General features: G+C 39.4%; 1 protein-coding gene across 1 annotated transcript in view; it reads left to right on the top strand.

The window, feature by feature from the left end:
- Positions 1-17,203, top strand: part of SMC5 (structural maintenance of chromosomes 5) — a 122,325-nt gene that overhangs the window by 95,312 nt on the left and 9,810 nt on the right. Inside the window, exons 19-23 of the mRNA XM_073634579.1 lie at positions 1,059-1,154; positions 1,509-1,613; positions 7,967-8,086; positions 9,797-9,976; positions 10,060-10,155. Coding sequence (XP_073490680.1) covers positions 1,059-1,154; positions 1,509-1,613; positions 7,967-8,086; positions 9,797-9,976; positions 10,060-10,155 — 597 coding nt within the window. The remainder of the gene's footprint in view (positions 1-1,058; positions 1,155-1,508; positions 1,614-7,966; positions 8,087-9,796; positions 9,977-10,059; positions 10,156-17,203) is intronic.

Genomic DNA, 17,203 nt, shown 5'->3' with positions numbered 1-17,203 from the left:
CCTACCATGCCTTGTTACACACTGTGTCCCTATGTGGAGGTGGCCATCTTGGTATAGGTTCAGGGCTTTGCTTCCTGTCTTCACGGCAGTCCCCTAATGATTGGTGATCGGAAGACTGGTAGGCTATTGATCAAGAAACAGCAGGGAGAAAGCAAAAATAGGAAGAGTGAAGTAGGAGCAGGGAGATCTTGCACTGCAGTGCCTCAGATACAGTTTCCTCTCCAACAAGCCCACAGGAGAACAGTGAGCAAAAGTAATATCACCAAATCTATCGAGACTAGCAGTCAGAGGTAGTTCTGTCTTAGATGTTCTCATGCTATAGACTAGATGGGCCCTAAGCACAGTCACATATCAGAAAGTACACTATTTTTTTAGGATGAAATCAAGGCAACAGAGTACTGCTTAGTCAAAATGACCCTTTCTATATATTTCATATAAAAGCACAAATCTTCACATTGTGTGTGTGTGTGTGTGTATAGGTCAAGTTTAATCCTCTGTTTATATAATCGGTGTGTTTCTTTACTGTTCTAATCCCTTGTTAATGATGGTATTGTACACATGATGGCAAACCATGTTATTATGCATATTTATCACTTGCGCTTGTTATTACTAAGACTGCATTCTTTTTCTAACAAGCCTCTGCTGAGGCAAAGAAACAATAAGTAGCTTCAGCTGCCGGCATGTTAATGACCGTGTTAACAATTTCTGCCTTCTTACAACAAGATAGGACATTTTTTAAATTCTTACCTGTCTGGATGTACAATGAACATATGTTAAAATATACCTTCTTAGTTCTTTGTTATTACTATTATGACATTGGGATAGCTCAAGTTAGAGACTGATTGTGCAGAAACCTGGGTGATTTCAAATGTCCATTTTGGTAAAAGCCATTCTATTGTTTCCTTTTAGAACTTTTTTTCCTCTTGGTAAAAACTGGCAGCATGCTTTCTTCAGTTTGTGTGGAACATTTTTCTCTTTGCACGTGATGTTATTACACCTTAACCTGCAAGTGTCATGATCATTTTATACTAAATAAGAGTTCTTTTCTTGTTTTTCAGGCCTTCCAGTCTCTTCCGAATACTTTGGAGGAAATAGATGCTGCACTAAACGAAGAGCGGTCCAGAGCCTCTTGCTTCATGGGCTTAAATGCTTCTGTATGTTGTCTAGTTTTTCTGATAGTACTTAACCCTCCCACGCTGTATTAAAGCTCAGTGATAATAAGCTAGGCAGCAGGAACAATATGTTTGAAATGCCAGAATTTGAATCTATTAGAATTTTAAGTAGAGTCTTTAAGAAAGAACAGAACACAATGTTCCCTTGCACCAAAAAAATACTGTGCTTAACCTGGCAACTGTTATTTACGTTTCCATGTGTCATTTCATCTTGCATCCAGTTCTAAAACACAGACCATAAAGCACTGTAAGCAATGTGTTGTGAGAAGTATCTTTAATGTTTTCCTTTGTTTAGTAGTCCTTGTCTGAATTATTTTTAATTCTTCATTTCAAAAGGTTGTGGAAGACTACACAAGACGAACTCGAGAAATAGAAGTCAAGACTGAGGAGCTCAGCCAAAAGAAAAAAGAGCTGGAAGACTACAAGCAAAACATTTCAAAGGTAGAATCTTATGATTTACACTGCAGTTAAGAGTAATGCTGCAATTGCTTGGCAGCAGAAGCAAAGAGTGATGATATTCTAAAGTAGATTTTTAAGTTTAAACATACATCATTAGTCTGTTTAGTAGGTAGTATTAGCCTATGGAGTTGGTTTACTAAAACTGGTGTTCTGCATAGAAACCGGCTTCAAGTTTTTTTTGTTTTGTCAAAACTTAATTGAACAAGCTGAGATTAGGAGCTGATTGGCTACCATGCACAGCTGCACCAGACTGTGCGCTCTTGAGTTTTAGTAAATAAACCCCAATGAGTTCCTTGGAAATCTTTTAAAATGTGACCACATTTTGTTTTAGGGTCTGTGCACACTGGCTTAAAAATTGCTACTTCTACAAGAGTTTTGTGTTTTTGCCTGTAGAAGCAGCTCAATGCTATCCTATGTGTCCATGCACATTAGGGCGATTACAGGCATATTTTAAGCTCAATGTTTAGAGGCAGAAAAAAAACCCTTCTGGTTTGCATTTCTGATTGGAGCTTTCTGGCAGAAAAAAAAACGAAACGCTCCTAAACTCGTCTAAACTCTGTCCAAAATAACGTTCTATATGAGCGTTTTTTTTCTGCCAAGGAAACTGGCATTTTTTAAAGCCCAGTGTTCATGGAGCCTAACTTGTATTTTTTGCAATCCTTTTCCTACCTCTAAAGCAAAAAAAAAAAAAATTAGGAGAAGCTCAAGCAAGGTATAACTTCTCTAAACTGTTTCCAGCATTTAGGTTTCCTTTTCCAATATATACTACATTACTATTACAATATATGCTACATTACTATGGCACATCTGCAATGTTCATTTGCAAACTCTAAACTATATGAGCTCCCAACATGGGACATAAGTATATAACGACATCGCATTGAGCAAACCTAAGAGCAGACTTATCTTGGAGGTAGCCCCATTATCCTGAAAGGTAAAGTAGCACACCAGAAACTAAAGACTTCCACTGTTTGTCTGCCCGCTGTGTGTGGGTGGTTCACAGATGATGATACAAATTGACTATTATAAAAAATGAGGGTTAATTATACATAAGCCTGAAATACTGTTTATTTGACAAATTACACTGAAAGAATAAGGATTACTTCCACATGCTTAGACTTAAAGTTTTATTTGTAGGTTTAGATTCATTAAATATTTGTTAAGTATTTTATACCCATATGATACGAAAGTGATGTACTCGATCATAAATGGCTTGTAGGGCTGGTTGTAGAAGGTAGGGTTACTTTCTTAAAACCCAGGAAACACTTTTTTTTTTTTTTTTTCTTTCTCCTCTTTATGTCTAATAGCATTTTGTGTTTTTTCTTTTTTTTTGTTTTTGCATGATTTTGTAGTCATCAGGACCTAAATATCCATGCTGTGCCAGCCTTAAATGGTGCTCAATTGTATCTAAGCCCCAAAATGTTATATATGGCAGCCTCATATTCCTTCAGTATACAGTAGTGACTGCGTTAGTTTTTTTTTTCCAATGTAAAACATTTTTAGCAATCGTAGAAAATAGTTTTTCTTGACAGACTTGACCTTATCACACCATGTTAGCTGAAAAGATAGCAAAAATCCTGCTAGCTTTCATGTGTAATCTAGTAGTCCTATCAATTCACCAAGTAATGGAGCTGAACAAAGGCAGACATGTTTGAGGTCCAGCCTGTGTGACAACCATGTCTCCCTCCAGATACATTAGGGAAATAAGTGTAGACATGAAGGGCCAGGAAGTAGGTATTTCACAAGAATACAAGGTAAAAATAAATGGGGAAAAAGTCGGAAAAAACAAAACAAAAAAAACAATGTGGCCAAATTATTTAGGAATTGGTAAGCTACAATTATAACATTTTTGTTTGTTTTTAGATATTCTTTTAGCATCCACCAACAGTGAAAACTAAAGGGGTTTAGTAATGCAACTATATTAAGCTAATGAAAGTGGACTTCTAATTGACTACCGTAGGTTAATGCATGTGATTTCTACTGGTTCACAAGGATGTGGGCCCTTGCATATGGGAATTAGGGTTGTCTAACACATCTTAACATCTTGGACAGCCACATGTTAATGTAGTTTAAGTGTTTTTCCACTTTTACAGTCAAATTGGGATTACACCTTCTTTATATTTGAGTTTCCAGTTACATACCGTAACATAAAAATATTTAAATAATTGCTGCACACCTTTTATACTTAAAGCCCATTTCTGGGCAATTTTTTTCCCCCCATGCAATGGGGCTGTGCCCGCACTGCATGGGTTAACTGCTTGTTTTGTCTGGGGGTGAGCACAAAGTTTATACTCGCCCAATCCTTCGATCTTCTAGGAAATTGCGCTCCCCCACATCCAGCAGTGGACTGTTCCTGGTCTGTTCAGACTGCTCTGGGCGTCATGACATCCGTCCACTATTTAAAACCACTGGAGCGGGGGTGCTGGACTGGTGTTGTGCTGGGAGGATTGGGTAAGTATATCTTCGATCCTCCCTCTCCTAGACAAAAATTAGCAGTTAACCCATGCAGTGCGGGCACAGCCCCACTGCACGGGAGAAAAAAAATTTGCCTGGAGTTCAGCAGTTATGTTGATCATAGTTAACCATGTCTGTACTGTGCTGGCAGATATCATCAGTTGTAAACTAGATGAGAACACTGTCCTAACAAACAGCTAAAGCTTATAAGGCTTGGCCTTTAGAGTCCTATGTATAAACCTACTCAAAACAAACGACTAGAAAGTAAGGCATAGTTTTTTACCAGTTCCCCCCTGGCCTGTAGTACAATGACAGCTGGGTGGGACCGCTCTAGTTCTGGGTGGGCGTCAAATATAACGTCCTCCCCAGAACGTGCCTCGCTGCAGCACAGTATGTCACCCGATGTGTCCACCAAACACAGAGGATGACAGATCAGTGTACCTGCTCACTGATCACCGCAACACCAGTTATATGATGATGCTGTACTGCACTGGTAACAGTATGTAAAAAAATAAAATGAATTGTGAGCAAAACTTTTTGTAATTTCTTAATTTTCCAAAAAATTGTGACAAAAATTTACAACTTCAAACATTTGCCATGCTTCTTACTAAATACCTTGGACTGTCTACTTTCCAAAAAAGTGTAGTTTGGGGAGTATTTGTACCGTCCTGGCATTTTCGGACCTCGAGAAATGTGATCGGTGTCAGTACATCAGAATTGATCAATTTTCATATATATATATATATACCATAGTTTAACCCAGAATAAAAACTTTTATCAAAGCGGCGCTCCTATCAAATGAACCTCATTGACTGGTTGGCAATGGCAAATATACCTAGATGTTCATAGCATAAATGATAGCATTAACAACACTGGCACGATAGCAAAATAATAAACTGATAGTAGATGATATAAAGGTATAGTCCGTGATGAGTATAACTAGTGGTCCTAGGGGAATCTGCTGATGAGTGCACCTTTCACCACAATCCTCCACCGTGTGTTCCACACACCCCGCTTGGGTTTACACTCACCACAATGATGATAAAGTCAACCCTCACAGATCCACGATATCCTGCCCCATACACAGATGCAGTCACACTGGAACAACGGAATGTAGATATGCTTCTAACCTAAAGAATCCACGTTTATCTTCTGCTCACCCGGATTAATTACACTGGGAAATCCAGGTTACTCACACTGGGAAATCTCCAGGGTTCAGGAAGTCCAAGGACATAAGGAAAAATAAGCTTCACATAGAGTAGTTCCGTTTATACTATTTATTGTATGCTTCAAATAAAGATACTTGTATAAAAAAAACATCCGGCTAATAAAGCTCCTGGTTCCACAATTGATCCGATAATTAGGTGTCAGTATACTGATCAATAGTCCTTACTGGGAGGTCAGAAGCGCTGGAGGTCCTGCTGGAGTAATTGCAATCCACTCACCGCTAAGCACTTCCTCCTTCCAGTATTCTAGCTGGGTCATTGGAACGCAGCGTTGGTTCGTCTCTTTCGGTAGCCATGATATCACGCCCTGATCGGTTTCGTCATTCCAACTTTGTCAAAGGGCGTGGTCTCACGGCACGGCATCCTGGAATTTATTCCAAAAACTTTTTTACTTAATAGTTATTAACTCTTTGTAAGGTCTGAAACCACCTTATTAAATAGGTGCACAGTGGAGGCTACAGACTGTTAGTCATCAATGATCAATTGCTCAACATTTGAAGGCAACTACTGACACCGAACCACGGACCATTACAATCTAAATTCATGTCAATATTTAACAAAAGAGTAAATATAAAATAGCATTCATTATTCAGTCGGTCATCATATAAGATCCTCTGTGCAAATATCTGGAAAGATTATTACTGAAACCAATTCATCCATAAATGTAAACTATCACATAATTTAAAAAAATAAAAATAAAATACTTTTATTACACCCATAGGTAAAAAATAAAAATATCTCCTATGGGTGTAATAATTTAAAAAACCAAAAATAAAATACTTTTATTACTGCATCTGTGTATGGGGCAGGATATTGTGGATCTGTGAGGCTTGACTTTATCATCATTTGTGGTGAGTGTAAACCCCAGCTGGGTGTGTGGAACACACGGTGGAGGATTGTGGTGAAAGGTGCACTCATCAGCAGATTCTCTTAGGACCACTAGTTATACTCATCACGGACTATACCTTTTATATCATCTACTATATCAATTTATTATTTTGCTATCGTGCCAGTGTTGTTAATGCTATTATTTATGCTATGAATGTATAGGTATATTTGCCTATGCCAGCCAGTCAATGAGGTTCATTTGACAGGAGCGCCGCTTTGATAAAAGTTTTTATTCCTGGTTGAATTTTTGAGCAGCAGTGTCTCATTTTATCACATGCTAGTATTTCTTTTGCTTTTTTAGTGGCTGCTGTATGACTTGTATGTCTTTAAAGGAAATTATTATATATTTATTTGCTGCTATTTTCTAAAGCCTGAGACCCATAGCGCTGAGATAGGAGGAAGTAGGGGGCGTTTCTTTAGGTATTTTCTTCCTTTTTTTACATATACTATAGTTTGTGGACTTTCCTACAGCCTAAATGAAAACTGATTTAGGTTATTTTCACCAAAGAAATGTAGCAGCATACATTTTGGTCTAAACTTATGAAGAACGATTATTTATTTGCAACATTTTTTAACTGAAATTAAAACCTTTTTTTTTCCACCAAAATTGTTGGCCATTTAGCAAAAAATAAACCTAGTGGTGATTAAATACCAGCAAAAGAAAGCTTTATTTGTGCAAACAAAATGATTTCTTATGGGTATAGTATTACGTGACCACACAATTGATATTCAAAGTGTGACAGCGCTGAAAGCTAAAATATTGGCCTGGGTAGGAAGGGGGTAAAAGTGCCCAGTGTTGAAGTGGCTAATCATCTTTAGGTATGCTGTGTGAATGGAAAGGCATAACTTTTATCGTAGAGGTTTCTCAAATTTGGCTGCAAAAGTATAAAAACTGTTTTGAGAATGTTAAACTGGGGTTGTATACAATGTGCAACAAATGTAAGGTGTGTACTTTCTAGTGTATCCCCCTTTGTCCACACAACATGGTTATCATAATCTGTTAGGTCACTCATGTTCTCAATTTACTGTTTTACACCGGTAATCTTCCAGCAAGTATGCAATTATACCTTTACAGACAGATGTAAAGGTATGTGTGTTCTTGGTGTGCAAACCTTTGCCGATAAGTAGCATGCTCTGTAGTTAACCTACATAATATCATGGATATGAAAAGAGGTTCGCAGAGAGGCTCTAAGGGCACTTTCACACTCACAGCGCCCAGGCGTCGGCAGTAAATAGCGGCGCTTTACCGTTGTTTTAGCAGCGCTTTTCGGACGCCAGTGGGCCGCTTTTGACCCCCGCTAGCAGCCGAAAAAGGGTTAAAAGTGCTGGCAAAGCGCCCCTGCCCATTGATTTCAATGGGCAGGGGCGCTTTAGGGGCGTTGTATACACGGCTCCTAAAGCACCTTAAAGAAGCTGCTAGCGGGACTTTTTTTGACGTCCTGCCAGCGCACCGCTCCAGTATTAAAACCCCCTGGGCTTTCACATTGAAGTGACAGAAGAGGCACTTTGCAGGCACTATTTTTAGCGCTATAGAGCCTGTAAAGCACCTCAGTGTGAAAGGGGTCTAAAGTATACATAGAAGAATTGGTGTGTAAGGGAACACCTGAAATTTTTACTGGTTTTTACACCATTAAGCTTAATTTTTGTCTGCAGCTGCAAGCAAAAATATGCATTAAATGTTTGGGACTTTCAGAAATCTTTTAGAATGCTATTTTAATGAAGGTTTATAGTGGTGTGACGAACTAACATGTTTTTTTTTTTTTTCAGATAAAACAAGACTGGCTTACACCTTTAAAGCACTTGGTGGAGAAAATCAACGAACAGTTCAGTGGCTTCTTCAGTTCCATGCAGTGTGTAGGTGAAGTTGATCTTCACACCGAAAATGAGGTAAAGCTTTTGGCTTATTAAAAAAAAGTTAGTATTGTTTTTAACAATAGGTTATAATCATATTACCGTATTTATCGGCATATAACATGTGCCGCCTTATAACACGCACCCCAAGTTTAGGAGGGAGTTTTAAGGGAAAAAATTTTTAGGAGGGAAGTTTAAGGAAAAAAAACTTAAATGTCCATCTGCAGCTTTGTCATTGCAGCCTTGTCATTGCAGCCTTGCCCCAGTGTCCAGTGCAGCCTTGCCCCAGTGCAGCCTTGCCCCCAGTGTCCAGTGCAGCCTTGCCCCAGTGCAGCCTTGCCCCCAGTGTCCAGAGCAGCCTTGCCCCCAGTGTCCAGTGCAGCCTTGGATGGGTTTAAAATTGCCGCCGAGATCACAGGAACTGGGCAGAGCGAGCACCGCCAAGATCGCAGGGACTGGGCGGAGCCGAGATGCACATAGCCGAGTGTACTCGGCTCTTCTCGGCTCCGCTCAGTCACTCCCAGTCCCGCCCTATGATGAACATAACACAGGTCCAATGGCAGGACCGGGCGTGACTGTGAGTAGAGCCGAGAAAAAAGTGCGTGTTTTACGCCAATAAATACGGTGATTAAATACGCTATTCTAATGCTGGATTTTACAGCACGTTTGTATATACACAGAAATAGATTATGGTTATGATTTCAGTTTAGAAAATTTCAGTCCCATACTTTGTAGGTAAATTCGATTTCTTTATTGTCTTTCTATTCCATAAGTATATTAACGTTTGGAAGCTAGCGATACCTACAATTATACACGAGGTTCAAGCTGGCTTTATACCTAAGGCCCCTTTCACGCTATAAAACATATCCAATAAAAAAAATGGAAAAAATCTAATTTCTTCATCAATTTAGGCCAGTATGTAATCTGTTACATATTTTTGGTAAACAAACTCTCAATAAGTGTATATTGATTGGTTTGTGCAAAAGTTATAGCGGTATATATACTGGATTTTTTTTCTTTTACTAGTAATGGTATTAATCAGCGACTTATAGCAGAACTGTGATATTGCTATGGACAAGTTGGACACTAACAGACACTTTTGACACTTTTTTTTTTTTAGGAACCAGTGACATTATTACAGTGAATAGTGCTAAAAATATGCACTGCCACTGTGCTAATGACACTGGCTGGGAAGGGATTGACATCAGTGGCAATCAAAGGGTTAACTGTGTGCCTAGCTGGTGTTTTACTGTAGTGTGGGAGGTGCTTGTACTAGAAGAAGGCATAGATCCGTGTCCCTGCTTTGCAGGAACACAGGATCCATGCCTTCCTTACTGACAGAACAGCGATCTGCCTTGTTTACATAGGCAGACTGCCGTTCTGCCTGTGTACCAAACGATCAGCGGGTGCCGGCGGACATCGGGTTGCGCCCCATACCCGGAAGTGCAGGATCACGTATATATGTAGCACTGCTAAAGTCGGAAAGTGGTTATTATCTCTGACCTTGTGGCCACAGTGAGAGTTTATTCACTTCTTTTCCTTGAGGGACAGTTTATAGCGATGTCCGTCATGGGGGAGCAAGTTGGGTTTAGGATGTTCCTCTGATAGTTTGTTCCTATGAACGTGCTGTTTATTTGACCAGGGGTCATTTTCCCATATCTGTTATTAAAGGATGTGTGATATTCTATTTTGCTTCAACATTGCTAGAAAGCTAACATCTGTTTTTTAAACGTGGGTTCACAATAGGAGGATTATGATAAGTATGGCATAAGAATCCGTGTAAAGTTTAGAAGCAGCACACAACTTCATGAGCTGAACCCCCATCACCAGAGTGGAGGAGAGAGAAGTGTGTCCACAATGCTTTACCTCATGGCTCTTCAGGAACTCAACAGGTGCCCCTTCCGAGTGGTGGATGAAATAAACCAGGTAATGCACTAGTCACACTTTGAATGTCTTTGTATTGAAGTGATTTGTGATTACTAACAAGATCGATCTTTATATTTTTCAAGGGCATGGATCCAGTGAATGAAAGAAGAGTGTTTGAAATGGTGGTGAGGACTGCCTGCAAAAACGATACTTCTCAATATTTTTTTATCACACCAAAGGTAACCATGACATACATGTGCAAAATATATATATAAAAATTGTCTTGGCATGGTTTCAGATGTTTGTTCTGTTCTGGAACAGAATAGAAGTCTGATGGCATGTTTGAATGAAAAAGTATGGTGGCTGCGATTGCTGACTTGTTAAAGATGCATGCTCTCGGGATGTCACCTTCCTTATTATCTTTGCTTTATTACTTAGTATGTCACTGATCAGAATGCAGCTTGAAAAGTGTCAGAACAGCTGATTTTAATATGTTTGTTTCAGGGCACTGACTCACTAAATAGCGACGGCGGCTCTGTAATTCTGTCCTTGCGGGTTCAGTTCGATTTAATCAATTTTACAAGCTCAGGTCTTAATGGTGTGTGTGTGTGTGTGTATGTATGTATATATATATATATATATATATATCTCCTTATGTTGGTGAAATAAGGCTTTTTGTGTCTTATCAAGAGCTCCTAATTTGTTTATGTTCAAACTAATTAATAATTTGATTTATGTTTTTAACTAGTTAATGCCAGCCTCACACATATATGCGCTGTCACAGAGGGGGCCTTCTGAGGTGCCTGCATGTATGTGCAATGGCTTTTTTGCTGGACGTGTGCTTCAGCAAGGAGACTGAGCTGTCACCAATAACTCCTTGTCTTGTACGAACGATCAGGCGCAGGAAACACAGCCCCCATACATTATTATTATTATTATTATTATTATAATACAGGATTTATATAGTGCCAACAGTTTGCGTGGCGCTTTACAATATGAAGCCAGACAATATGGTTACAATGCACTTCAATACAGGAGGAATAAGAGGGCCCTGCTCGTACATGATTGGCTATCACCATGATCACTCAGGAAAACCCATCCCTAAACTCTCCTTCACCTTCTGAATTGACTAGGCGAAAAAGATACAGTGCTTTTTTTCCCTCAGAGGAACATAATGTTTAAGAAGTGTTTAAAATAGTAATAACAATAAAGATAAAATCGCATGATCAGGGCTTAATCTTTTTAGTGTTAGGGCCAGTATATGTTTTAGGTAGGATAAAAAAAAAAAACAAAACAAAATGTGCACTATTGTCTCTAGGTCCTACTTTAGGTGCAAGCAGCAAATAATGTACGTACATATAATATCACAACTGTCAGTAGGAGTATTAATTATTATTTTTATTTTTTTACTATTTTGGCCTTGGACTTTGGTCCTTTGATAATAAACAAATATCAGGGAATATATATTACTACTTACCACCAAATGAAGGCACAATGTATGCTGAAAATAAGCAAGTTATAATTCACCTAAGTAGTTTTGATGATATGTAGAGTTTTGCGAATACATGCCCCAAAATTGAACATATGCCAGGCATTGTGCAGACATTTAAGATTTTTTTGTACCTTCAGGAATTAGGGTATTTAAAGCATTAAGGATATTACATCCTGTTTGCCTTGAAGAAGTTAAGAAAAAAAAAAAACCGTAGGAACCAAGTTCAAGAGTTAACATTGTGTAATGAGTTGGCAGGAAATAAATTACCAATCCCTAACAGGGGGACTAAACCTGCTCCAAAGTCCTCCAAGGGCTACTGCTGATGAAAAAAGCAACTCCAGTCATACTATACACTAGCAAGGCTCCAACTGGAACAAAGATCGAAGAGCACAGACCTGCTAAAAATTCAGGTCTACCCCTAGATGACTATATATCATAAAAATTAAGTGATCCAGATTCAATTTAAGGGTGACAAACCCCATATTTATTGAAGAGCATATCATATAGAAACAGTTCTGTCTTGGAGGGACTTCACTTCTGTGTGAGAAAGGAGGAGTCCATATGAAATGTCATCTGTGATGTGCACTTCAGTAAAAATGGTGTTTGTCTTCTGGCAATTGCAGCTGGTATGATATGCAGTCAACTAGGGGTAGACCTGTTTTTCACCAATACTGTGCTCTGATCTTCTTTATCATTTAGGGCAGATGTGCCACTTGTCTACATCATTTGCTATGCTCCTAGGGCTTATTGCAATCTGGAAATATCCTGTTTTCTGAATTTTTTTCCGCACTGCACAACATTTCAGGTGAATTATACCTCAATGGTTTTTTCTGTAGCTCATATGGAGACACTCATATCTGCATTCCTGATTTACATACCTGCTGTACACTTCATAAGAGTTTGTGGAACACGTTTCATTGTAGAAAAGTTGGACAATTTTTGAGCTATTGTTTTTATTGTAAACCTAACATTTTTTGTTAAGATAACTCCTAGGTATCAATGCCATGTGGTATCCCTACTTTAATTTTGCTTATTGGATTTGATGTATTAGGTGGGTTTAACTCTTCCACATGCTACCAATTCCATTAACTCAGACTGCGACATTGCGGTGGACAAATCGGACCCCAAGTGACACTTTTTGGTGACCAGTGACACCAATACAGTGATCAGTGCTATAGAAATGCACTGATTACTGTTTAAATTACACTGGCAGGGAAGGGGTTAACACTAGGGGTGATCAAAGGGTTAACTGTGTTCCCTGGGAGGTGTTTCTAACTGCATGGGGGATGGGCTACCTGGGAGAAGAGAGAGAGATTACTGTTCCTGATCACTAGGAACAGCAGATCTCTCTCTCTCCTCCCCTGTCAGATGTGGGGATCTGTTTGTTTACCCCCATTCTGGCTCTCTGGAGCACCCGCAAAAGCCAGTGCATGGACCGATGTACCAGTACGTCGATTTGCGAAGCCATGCCAGCTTGCCGCAGTATAACTGCGGTGGCTGGTCGACTGTTTTTTTTTTTTTTTTAACCTCAAGAAGTCTTTTATTGAAACAAAGATCACTAGGAACAGCAGATCTCTCTCTCCTCCCCTGTCAGAACGGAGATCTGTTTGTTTACATTGACAGATCCTTGTTCTGGCTCTTTCCCACGATTGCGGGTGGCCAGCGGACCCGGGGGCGAGCTTCAGCAAAAGCCAGTGCACAAACCGACATACCAGTACGTCGATTCGCGCAGCCCTGCCAACTTGCCGCAGTATAAGTCTTTTATTGAAACAAAGTACAAAGATACAGAAGGTATTCACATCAGAAGAGTACCACATAGATAAAGATATGACGATGCAATATCCCAACATTACCCCCACTGTACCCAATCAGCTACACAGTCAATTTTTGTTAGCAGCATATACCCATGCCCAGCCAGTATTACAATCGTAATAACCCATATGAAATTACATTCACAAGATTTGTTCTAAAATTAAACCAACAGGTGATAAACCAGGTGCGTCCAGCCAGGGGGACACCACCGCCTGAAATTTGTGCAGGCATCCCCTTTGCTGGTAAAGATATCTTTCTAGATGTAATGTATCCCCCATTGCTGCCACCCACTCTTTCCAAGAAGGAGTGTCAGCTGACTTCCAGTGTCAGAAAATTTGTTTCCTGGCTTGGAACAAAGCCAGGGCCAACGCCTGTTTGGTGACATCCTCCACCAGCAGATCATCCAAGACTCCCAAAAACAGGGTTTAGGATCCTGTTTAATAGTGATCTGAAATACCCTAAATAGGGTATCCAGGACTTGCCCCCAATAGATGTGCAGTTTGGGGCATCTCCACAGTAAGTGGATGAGGTCACCGTGGTCCCTTGAACATCTAGTACAGATAGAGTCCTCTCTCACCCCATTTTGAAGAGTCTAGCTGGGTTAAGTGAGCCATGAGAAGGATGTACAATTGTGATAATCGTTGCGTAACTTTAAGTGAGCACATTTGAACACCTTGTAGTGCCTCCTCATGTTGTTGTTCCCCCTCAAATGCCCCCACATCATGCTCCCGTCTAGCCTCAGCCCTTGAAGGAAAATCCCTAAAAAAAAATGATGAGCAACAGCATATAGTAGGATCCTGATATGAAGCTCTTATCTCCACCTCAGACATAGAATTGAAAATCGGTGTCAGGGACAGTACCCATTGTTCAGAACCATTTTGCGCCTTATGCGCAGATAAAATACAGTACTGTGCAAACGTTTTAGGCAGGTGTGAAGAAATTCTGTAAAGTAACAATGCTTTCAAAAAAATATATATTAATTTCTGTGGGTCTGTCGGGCTCCTTCCACATCATAGTTCCAGTTGTCACTGCTACTTTTACAAAGGTATCATCTAGGTTTTCAAAGGCTTTTGGTACTCATTTATATCCTTTGAGCCCTTTTGAGAAATATGTTTAAATGAAAGATTTTGTACCTAAACTTCCGCTTTAACTTATTTTTCAGAAAATCAGTCTAACAATTTTTAAATTCTAAGTGGTTCATGAAAAAATATTTACAAAAAAGATATTACAAAACTGAAAATAGCAACAGTAAAATAAACAGGATAACAAGTAAGAAGTAGAACAAGGTTTCCCTGATGTTTGGTTGTGGCAGAGTCCAAGTCATTACAGCGCAAGTTTAAATCTGACAGTCACTGGCCCTCAGAAATGTCTCCGCATTTTGTGATTTCATTTGATGGAAAATTGAGAGCTGTCAGTTGCCATCTGCTGCAATTTTTTTTGTAGACCCTCTAGAGCAGCCTTTCTCAAGCTTTCGAATAAGGGGGAACCCTTGAAATAACTTTAAGGATTTAGGGAACCCCAGCTAAGAAATGCTATCAACAGCTCACAGTATATAAACATTACACTAGTTGTCAGTAGGAAGATTGCTTCTTATATTGTTGGTCAGTGGGAGGAATGCCCCCTTGCAGGTAGCTAAAAAGATCATTGGAGTCAATTGTTACAGAAATTGCTCAAGGAACCCTTAGCAACCTTTGAAAGAACCCTAAGGTTCCACAAAACCTGGTTTATAAATTCTTTTCTAGAGGGTGCTACTGAACCAACCCTCATCCAACTAACACCTTCCAACGTAGCCTATAGCAGAATGATGGGCAGGTGGTGGCTATACCGTTTCGAGTGGACGTCGTATGACGTCCTCTCAGAAAGCGCTGATTGTGGGGCCAGACACAGCCGATGACTGACTGATCAGCATACCAGCTCGCTGCCGGTACCATGTGATCGCTGTAAATAATCACAGCAGGTCACATGACAGTTGTAAACAACGGATGGCTTCCTTTCATGCCATCCATTGTGTACAATTGTGTTGCTAGCTGTGTTTGGTTAATGTGATCACATGGTACAGACAGGGTCAATTACAGCCCATCTGTACCATGTGATTAGCTTTGACCAATCACAGCTAATCACAAAAAACCAAACTGAATGATTCAGTTTCATTAAGTAAAATGCTTTCTTATAGCAATGTAATTCACTGCTATAAGCAATCATAATGTTAAAAAAAAAAAAAAAAAAAAAAAAAAACCTGATCACTTCCCTAGAGTAGAACAATGTTGCTATGGTAACAATATATTGCTCTGGTCACCGTGTTTAAAAAAAGAAAATGTCATAAAAAAATTCAGAAAATGAAAAAAGTTATTACGTTTTTTTTTTTTTTCGTATGGTCACCAGTCAGTGTCCCTTATCACCGCCATACCAGTTATATGATGATACTGTATTGCTGACAGTATGTAAAAATAAAATAAAAATTGTGAACATTTTTCTAAAAAATTATGACAATAAAGTACAACTTCAAAAAACCTGCCACGCCTCTTACTAAATACCTTGGACTGTCTACCCTCCAAAAAGGGGTCCTTTGGAGGGTAATTGTCCTGGCATTTTTAGGCCTCAAGAAATGAGATAGGCCATCAGTATATCAGGATTGATCAATTTTCAGATATATATAATAGTTTGTGGACGCTATAACTTTCCTACAGACTAAAAAATGTATACACTGATTTGGGTTATTTTCACCAAAGAAATATAGTAGAATACATTTTGGCCTAAATTTATGAAGAACAATTATTTATTTGCAGTAGTTTAACAGAAACAAAGAAAAAACTTCTTTTTTTCATTCAGCTTAAAAAAACCCAGTGGTGATTAAATACCATCAAAAGAAAGCTCTATTTGTGTGAACAATATGATCAAAAATTAGCTTGGGTACAGTGTAGCATGACCGTGCAATTGTCATTCAAAATGTGACAGCGCTGAAAGCTGAAAATTGGCTTGGGCAGGAAGGGAGTATAAGACCCCTTTCACACTGGAGGCATTTTTCAGGCACTTTAGAGCTAAAAATAGCACCTGTAAAGCACCTGAAAAAAACCTCAGATGCAATCCCAATGTAAAAGCCCGAGTGCTTTCACACTGGGGCTCTGCGCTGGCAGGGCGTCACAAAAAGTCGTGCAAACAGCTTCTTTGCAGCGCTGTAGGAGCGTTGAATACACTGCTTCCAAAACGCCCTTGCCCATTGAAATCAATGGGCAGCACCGCCAAACCGCCGGCACATCGCCACAGCGGCATTTTTAACCCTTTTTCGGCCACTAGCGGGGGTTAAAACCGCCCCGCTAGTGGCCGAATGCCGCCGCTGAAAATAGCAGCGCTTTACCACCGACGCCCAGGCACTTCAGTGTGAAAGGGCTCTAAGTGCCTGGTATTGAAGTGGTTAAGAGAGCTAGTTGGGAGGTAGAAGTGCTGGTATTTCACTTTTCTAAGTAGATCAATAGTGTCAGATGGCTTTACAATCCAACTATCAACTTACTGTGAAATTAAATGAAAAATCAGATTTTTCAGACACCAAATATGCTATGGATTGTGTATGCCTATTTTCCTTAGTGCCTCATTCACCTGCTAAACATTGTAGCATAGGCATGTTTGATATCTGATTGTCATCTTCTTGTGCATCAGTGTTATCACTTTTTATGATTTCTGCTGTAGAAGGGATTATTGAAATTGTATGAACCTAGCTCAGGAAAACTCATCTGTATGTTAGTATAGGTCACTAACCCCAGTCTGACAGATGTTTATTCATTTGAACTATTTATGATTGGCAGTATTAGGAATCTCTGCTTTCCAGATTCTAGGAAGTGCTGTTTATGATAGCTATTTAGCCTTTACAACAGAGCTCATAAACAAACAGGCTGTGTAGACCTGGAATGTTTATGTTTTAATGACTATTTTAGAATATGGCTTCATTAAGGCTTCATGCACACTGGACATTTTTCTTTTGCTCCTAG

This window comes from Aquarana catesbeiana, linkage group LG01 (assembly GCF_042186555.1).
Source record: "Aquarana catesbeiana isolate 2022-GZ linkage group LG01, ASM4218655v1, whole genome shotgun sequence".
In the NCBI taxonomy this organism is placed as follows: Eukaryota; Metazoa; Chordata; class Amphibia; order Anura; family Ranidae; genus Aquarana; species Aquarana catesbeiana.
Note: the sequence above shows the minus strand (reverse complement) of the source record. Positions and strands in the feature narration are given on the sequence as shown.